At 34.0% G+C, this 8,984-nt stretch overlaps 1 protein-coding gene across 1 annotated transcript; it reads right to left on the bottom strand.

Moving 5' to 3' along the window:
• Positions 1-3,026: 3,026 nt before the first annotated feature.
• On the bottom strand, positions 3,027-4,465 carry LOC124371505. The gene is made up of 2 exons (XM_046829856.1): positions 3,963-4,465; positions 3,027-3,767 (listed from the first exon to the last, which is right to left on the bottom strand). The coding sequence occupies exons 1-2, from the start codon at positions 4,235-4,237 to the stop codon at positions 3,089-3,091; spliced, it is 954 nt and encodes a 317-aa protein (XP_046685812.1). The 5' UTR covers positions 4,238-4,465; the 3' UTR covers positions 3,027-3,088.
• Between the last annotated feature and the right edge of the window lie 4,519 nt (positions 4,466-8,984).

Here is an 8,984-nt window from a genome sequence, read left to right on the forward strand (position 1 = left end):
AAGAGGACAATTGACGCAATGAAAAGTTTTGACTACGAGCGAGTGCGACGAGCAAATTGTGCGATAAGTGACTTTCAAAGACAAGCAAGGAGACAAACCAGGAATTTAAAAAGAAGGATTGAGGAGGATTTTGAAGAGGAGCCTGCATATGATCCAGGAATGCACTAATGCTACGGTAAATAAATTGCATGTTTTTTTCTATAATTTTGTTATTGTTTACTCTATTTGTGGCAGGGTATAAGTTCTATTTCATAATTTTCCTCTGTTATTTCTCTTATAAATGTATTCTAAACTCAAAAATGTTTGAAATAATATAGCCTAATTAATTTTTTTTGTATTATCTTTCACTCCGTTATGACTATAGGCCTAACCCGCATCGCGTTTACTTTTTGATATACAAATTTTCCAATATAGATAATTCTAAATATTAAAAGCATATATAGCCTATTCTATTAATATAAAGATCACATTTAATTATAAAAACCAATTACATATCATATATAGGTAAAAATATTATATAACATAGCTAAATAGGTCATTATATTCGTTTTTGCGATTTCCCGCAAATTTACTTTTTTACAGTTTTTGCACACAAAGGTACACGTTTCTCAGAAACTACTTGGACAATCAACTTGAAACTTTTACACACATTTTATATAGGTATTTTGGCACCTACTGAGTTTTTTTTGAGATGCCCTCCTATTATAATTAGGTACCTAAAAAAAATATTCTAAATTCCAAGTTTGATATTTCAATATGGGTTTGAAAAAAAAATCATAAAAAATTTATTTTTTAAGATACAAGCACCAAAAAAACTCAGTAGTTGCTTAAATACCTATATATGTTGTATAAAAAAAATTTAGGTTGATTGGTCCATTAGTTTCTGAGATAATGGTACCTATGTTAACATTACAAAGATAGGGGTACCGCCTCCCCTTAACAGATGTCATGAGTTTGTGTTGCTGAGCGTAGGGACTCTTGCGTATTCTCAATAAATGAGTGCAATACATCTAAAGAGTTGCCTTCAGTTGTCTCAGTAGCGGGCCTTCCTGTCCTATGACGATCGGAAACACTTCCTGTTTCCATAAAGCGTTGAACAGTTCTCCCTAGAGTTGTTCTAGAAATTGGCTGCCTCTCGTGAAAGTAGTCATGAAATAAATGGCATGCTTCCTCATGTGATCGTCCGTTGTTTCCCCAACCAACCATCATAAGAAGTGTTATACGTTCACGTTCGTCAAGCGATATAGTGTAGTTGAAGAAGTACAAGTAATACGACAAACTCTTTTGTACTAAAGTGCACTGATAGAAAGGTTGGACAGCACTACTAAAACAAGAAAACTAGAATAGCCTACTATGAATAGACTGGCTAATTGGAAAGTCCAAACTGCGACACAAAGATAAGAGCTTTTTAAGTGTTACTGTTATCAGGTTTTCCCCGTTATTAATATATTAGGACCATATTTTGTACATATTTTGAGGATAATCTACGTCATAATTCACTTCTGTACAACTGACAATCATAATGTAGTATTTATCTGCAGTATTCGTTTGGTTGCAGTTTTGCTTTACCGGGGTTATGGCTACTAATGAAATGAGTCGACCAATTCCAAAACTCACTAACTCCACTTTCCTAAATTTTACAGGATGAGCAAAAAACTATAGTGGTTAAAGTATAACACTCAAAGTAATTATTTTATTGTTATGAATAATAAATCCTACTACTAATTGGTTAAACAGTAAGAAATTAAATGTATTTCTTTTGTTGAACTAGAAAACAACAGTTAAATATTGGAGTTAGAGAGTTTTGGAAATGGAGATTGGTATTAGACAGTTTTGTTGCAGTACGGTTTTGATTTAGGTAGTTTTGTTGCAACATTGTGTTTTAGGGCAACAAGGTTGGGTAAATATTATAAAACTTGTAATAATGAAAAAATATGTATTTAAATTAAACAATTTTGTATGCAATTAAACTTAAATACATTTTGTTGTTTTAAATTCATTTTTTACAATGCAAAGTTGCCCTCTAAGATTAAAACTTCATCCTCCATTGGATCTTCATGTTCATTAGGATCATCTTGATTAAGTTCCTGGTTTTCCCCATCATTGGTAGTAAATAGATCAGCGTAGTACCTAAGAAACTCCAGTTGATCCCATTGTTCCCCATAATGTTTTCGTAGTAGTGTTTTTACATCCTTAACTTTTGCACGATTAACCTGAACAGAATTTGGTTTCATCTGGGGGTTTATGTTTCTCAGACTACAGCCTTTCTTGGCTATTCCTCTGGACGCTCCTATATCGTTTTTATAGGCTACTTCACCCCTTACTAACCCATTTCCTTTTTTGCCTCTTGTTAATATGAATCGTTTACAAGTGGAAAACTTAAAGTGCCATTGACCTGGCTTCTTTACTGTTGATCTGCATACTTCCATCCAGTTTTCAACATCAAAGTCCAAACCTAATCTATTGACCGTTCCACTTTCTCTAAAAATGTCAAAGTATGTGTTTGGATGGGTGATGCTTTCAACTTTTCTGACTTTTCTCTCTATTACCCCAAAAACTCTATCGGGTGGGATGTAAGAATGTCCTGGAACCGGATAGTGAATTACAATTGTCTTAATGTGCTGAGGTGCTTTAGTCAATAACCAGTTTAGTAAAGCTGTAATAAGAATGGTATTTTTATTTTGTCCTCCAGCACCATCTGCAAACAATCTAATTGTATGTACATTTTCTGGATAGACTGTTTCTGATAATCGATGGCGAACACAAGAAGCTATTTCGCTTGAACCTTTCGCACCTTCCATTTCAGTCCAAGCATAAATGAAAGTGTTTTCAACTGTCTGCTTTGACAGAGAAGAACCGAGACACATTGTAAAATTATATACATAAAACTGTCGTAAGAAATAAGCAGCTTGATCAGTCAACTTAGGAAAAATTAGATTTTTTTGGCAGTCGAATGAAAACGTGATTGTCCCAGCCTCTTCAGATTGCAATAGCTCAAAAAACATCTTACCTCTTTTTTTGTGAACTTGTAATTCTATTTTCAGTTTCCCCTTTTCTTCAAAATCTACCACAGATAGAATCTTCTCTTTCAGCTTAAGACATTGAGAACACTGGTTGCTGGTGACCCAAACCCTACATTATAATTCTCTACAAATATTTTCCTAAAGTACTCATACTTGACTTTAAACTCATTTTCAGTAGTGTTGTTGTACGATTTCCACAGACTAGAGATACTTAAATGACTTGCTAGGTACTGCCGTCTGGATTTCCCTCGGCAATAATGTGACTCTACAGGTTGTAGAGCCTCAATAAAGGTTTTTACTTTGGATAGTTTTTCCTCAGACTTTTTAGAACGATGGTCTCCACCTCGAAGTTCTTTTGGCGATTCGCCAGTTTGAAACACAAGACGGCACAATCTTTGTACTCTAAATTTTGAAATATTTAAAATATCTAAAAAAGCCTTTTGGCAAACTTTTACCAATTCACTTCCTCCTTCATTGCGGTATGATGGTATGAAATATTCAATAGCCATACCTCTTTCAGAAGAATGAGGACCTTGAAGCCGATGTCTTTTTGGAACTTTTCCTTTGGCGTACCTCAGTATAAATTGATCTTGGTCAATTTTATTGCAAGATTTGTAGAACCCCTGATGAAAACGTCTTATGTCCTGCATATTAAGACGGGAACAGTCATAACAGTGCTTGGATCCGTTAGCTCTTTCACGATGTCCACAAGTTGGAATATTTGGGAATCCTTGAGCGGAGTGTCTGAAACAAATCATATTCCGTAAGCTAATTAAATAACCAGTATTTAAAACAGAAATAAAATACAAGCCGATATCATAAAAACAATCAATGCTGTGAAAATGTTAGTGTACAGTTAAAGGGTTTTAGGTTATGTCATCATTGGATAAACATACAAATTTAATTATGTTGTCCTGTAATAAATATAGTTTAGCTTACCTCTTCTTTTTGTCCTTGGTTTTCTTCCAGTTATCTACTCTTCTTTTTCTCTTTCTCGTGGAATTGTCAGGCATTGGTTCAACATTACCGCTTTGTAATAAGGTTACCTCTGGATCAGCCATATTGTACAAAACAGAAATAACTAATGAAGTAAACAAACAATTTCCCAAGATGCACTGCTGTACAGTGTAGCCAATATATAAACACAAAATAATAACTATTTTGAAGGAACTGCCCACTTTCTGTTTGAAGAATATGTTGCCAATGACTATCATATGATTAGGAATTAGTCAGTTTTGTTGCAGTACTGCCTTGAAGTGTGCTAGTTGAAGCCTGGAGTTAGAGAGTTTTGAAACAGTAATGGAGGAAGATGAATTAGCGAGTTTTATTTCAGTAAAGGGATTGGATTTAGAGAGTTTTGTTGCAGTTGCAGTTTTTTACATTGATATTTCCATAAGAATTAGAGAGTTTTGGAACAAGATCTTTTGCTACCTTATAAAACTCCCCAAAATACTGCCAAATACTATAAAAACCTCAATTTCAAAAATTTTGGAGTTAGTGAGTTTTGGAATTGGTCGACTCAAATGTAACCAAGTAAAACCTTTGAACAGCCGCCATTTTGTACTGGATCAATCTTTTTGAGTGCGTTTTGCGGCATTAAACTCTGCTAGATAAGCCCTTTAAAATGATGTGCATATTGACCTATGCTCCTATTTAAGATTTCCTTCTGACTCCTTGCGGGACGTCCCCATGATATTACAGAAAATTGATAGTTCCTTCAAAAAGTAGATTTTTAGGTGTAGTATTGATGTACCAAATCTTGTTCATTTATCTGTTATCGTTTATAAAATATTATACCAGTGCAGGACTTTATGTACACCCTGTATATATATATATATATATATATATATATATATATATATATATGTAATAATTTTAAATTTTTGAAATAATATAAAAAACTGATGACGTTTATTTTCAGACGCCAGAATCTGAAGAAGAGTAGCTGAAAATAAGTAACGTATATGAAACCAGATGGAATTTCCCACATTTCCTGGGTAGTATGGACGGGAAACATGTCATGCTGCAGGCTCCCATACATAGTGGCAGTGACTTCTACAATTATAAGGGATTTTTCAGTATTGTTTTGTTTGCAGTAGTCGATGCAGACTATTGTTTCACGTACGTTGCAGTAGGGTTCCAAGGTAGACTGTCTGATGGAGGAGTGTTTGGGCATACAACATTTAAGGAATGTATGGAAAAGTCTAGACTTAACGCACCAAAACCACGTAACCTTCCTGGTGGCACGTACCCAGTTCCTTTCGTTTTGCTTGCAGACGACGCATTCCCCTTGAAACCGTGGGTAATGAAACCGTTTGCAGGTACACATGAAAAAGGGTCAAATAAACGATTATACAACTATCGTTTATCAAGGGGTAGGAGGGTGGTTGAGAATGCCTTTGGCATCCTTTCATGTGTGTTTCGGGTTTTAAGGAAACCAATTTTACTTGTACCCGAAAAGGCGGGAAAGATTGTACTAGCTACAACGCATCTTCACAACTATCTGAGAAAATCGTCAAATGCCACATACACACCAGCTAACACTTATGACGTTGAAAATATTGTAACGCATGAGCTTATACCAGGACAATGGAGATTAGAAGGCATGCCTACAGGAACTTTACTACGCCGTCCCAAAAAGACCGTAATTGTTGGCTGCTGAAATTAGGGAAGAATTCGCACGCTACTTTACTAGTAGCGAAGGATCTGTTCCATGGTAAAATGAATATGTGTAAAAGGGAAAACGAAAAATGCGGATTAACAAGTCAAAGTAATTTAATTATATGAACAAAAATATGCCATTGTCATGATTTTTTTTAGTTGTAATTAAAGATTTATGTTGATACTATGGTTTTTGTTGCTTAATTTATTTCCAAACAGTGATTAGGTAAATTAAAGAATATGAATATTAAATGTATTCATTGGGAAACAATACATAAAGTATTGGTATAAACATAAAGAGATAATTTTAGTTAATCCACATTAAACATCTACTTCAACATGCAGGGTTTGGAAAAAGAAAAAAAATTAATATACAGGTGATGTAATATACGTTCTACTTTTCAAAATTTTGACAAATGTAATGACTGTTTATAATTTTTCTAAGAAATTAATTCTTGGGTATTTAGCTTAGTAAATAGTGTAGTATTTGTAGGAGGTAAGGAGTAACTATAGCCTATATACTGAAATCCACTTACTAAGCTATCCTCATTGTCATCTGTTGCCCACCCGGTCTGGCAGTAGCTTTTTGGCGTACATTTGTCCTTCAAAAATGCGAGCATGTTGAAATACGGCCATTTAGGGTCCCCTTCTGCTCCCGCGCCACTTTTACACCCTTCTTATTGTTGCGTTGGTATTGGCCTATTAGGCATCTCATCTTCTTTTCTACTTTAGATCTCTCCAGTTTCATAGCTAACGCAATTTCGTTCCACGCGTCGTGTTTCTTGTTGCGATTTTTATAGTCGGCACTTTTAGCGTCCTATAACACCGGGTAGTCCCTAAATAGTTCTATCAACTTTATAATGTTGTCTTTACTCCAGTCGAATTCACTCAAAAGATTCTCCATTACTGCACAATCGTACACGCACAAAAGAACATGCAAACACAGCCTGCACAAGAAGCACTCTGATTACAAAATGAGTAGATCACAGTAAAAACATGTGACATCAAATTCAATTCAAGAGTATTGTCTTATTGAGCTGTCTTCTCTGGAGCGGTTCCCTTATACTTATAACTCCAGGCTATCGCATTCCAGATAATAAACGCGCCACTCAGAACACTCAACCATTGAAACCGTTGGCCTAACATAATATCAACTTACATGATGGCTAACTATCCACTATATCCATTCCAATTGGCTAACTAAATAGCAATATAATGAAAAATGTGTCATAAAACAATCATTTTCCTAAACTCCTGCCTATCATGAAAATTTACATTGGACTAAAATCCTAATTACAGTTAAATTATTGACATGCGTAGATATTAACTTCTTCATCATTCAGCTAACGCACTTTTCCCTGTCTACAGTGTCTTAAACATCGTTAAAAAATTCAATACCCATGCGATAATTTTCATAAACATCGTTAAAAAATTCAATACCCATGCGATAATTTTAATAGACGCTGTTCTAATGTATTGATAGACTTTACCAACCACGTCATTCATGAGAGGGCGCAATGAAAGCTGATTAAAAAGAGGAAGGAAATTATTGTTCTCAATTTATTTATACAATCATATTTAGTATTATTGCCAGATTTAGGAACTACATTGGCTTTTTGTATCAATAAAAAAGGTCATGGATGTATTTAAATATAAAACTATAGACTTTAATAGATGATTCTACGAGTTTTTCACTCCGAAAGCAAACCGATATGAACCTCTGGAAATTCGTCTGAGTCGTCCCGAATCTGCTTTGCCGGCCGAATCTCGGTAAACAATATAATAATATTTCATATTACTCTATATTTAATTCTTATAAAACATTTATCAAAGGTTTTAAATTCAATCCCATCATTCCCCATCAAAAGCAATACCATACTTTGCTGCTTTTGTATTAAGGACATTTTAATAAATCATTATTACCAGCTTTCCATTAAAAAATTGTCTCAATAAATATTATAGACTTGAAACTGTGCCATCACTCCTATCACACAATAAATTTCTCAAATCTGCTACTTACAAATTAAAAAATAGTTTTAAAATACCATTTGACATACTCTTGAGTCTTTCGCCTAGCTGACCACTGTGACCCTGGCTTATCTCGTCACTTTACAGGAAAAAATTTTAATTAGCAGTAGATATTTAACAGTGCAAAACCCCAATTGATAGAATAGTTACTGTATATTAAACGCAAAGTGATAACACAAGAAATTTTGTTACGCTCGACCGTATAAGCAATCAAAATATACGTAGTTCAAATAATCGAGCTCGCTATCTCGGCCCACCTGCCACACGTGTCCAGTCTAACAATGACTCATAACTAGGCTATTTCTGAAAACATCACTTTCCAAACATCGAAATTTTAAGATAAACATTTAAAAATGCTATTTTTAAATATCAGGTTGTATGTACATCCATTAAAAAGGTTTGGTGAGGAAAAATAAATAGTTAGAAATACTTATTATACTGAGTATATTATTTTTTTATTGTTCTACTTAAATCTATGATATGATATAACCATACTTAAGAAACAACAAAAAGTTTACATAATACGAACTTAAATTCAAGTCTCTAGCATTCAAAATAAATTAAGAAGAAGATGAATGATTTATTTCAATGCGTAATAGGCTACAATATTAAACTATATACAACTCAGTAGCTTCAAACATAATTATATGCATATAGTAAAATAATACAGGAAACAATTTGTCATAATCCTGATCCTAATATTACTATAAATGCGAAAGTAAGTTTGTATGTTACGCTTTCACGCTAAACCCATTTTATCTGTTGTATTGAAAATTTACATGGACATTCATAATGTTCCTAGAAAAAACATAAGCCTATTCTTATTTTGAAAATCCTTACGGGCTACGCCCCGCTGGTCTCTCAAAAGTTCTGTACTGTGGGCTCCAAGAGCCGGATAAATGCATTCAACTGTTATTTGTAAACATCGTATTATGTCAGCACGACCACATGTTTTATTATTTTAACCAGTATTTTCTATTTGTTTACATTTATAGAGTGAAAACATAACAAAGGTAACAACACTTCTTATTATTAAACATCACGAGGAAAAAGGCAAACCAATTGATTTATTCTGGCTTACAAAGCAAACACGAGAGTGACTATAAACGCAATTTTAATGACAGAAATTCGTCAAGGTGACATAGCATACATTTACTTACTGATGATTTCTACGATACTGATTAGGTATATGAATACTGATGTAATTCCTAAACTGGACCGAAGTAATAGCATACATGAACATGGACTGGGAAGTAAGAACTATACTGACAC

Source organism: Homalodisca vitripennis, unplaced genomic scaffold (assembly GCF_021130785.1).
Source record: "Homalodisca vitripennis isolate AUS2020 unplaced genomic scaffold, UT_GWSS_2.1 ScUCBcl_1494;HRSCAF=5199, whole genome shotgun sequence".
In the NCBI taxonomy this organism is placed as follows: domain Eukaryota; kingdom Metazoa; phylum Arthropoda; class Insecta; order Hemiptera; family Cicadellidae; genus Homalodisca; species Homalodisca vitripennis.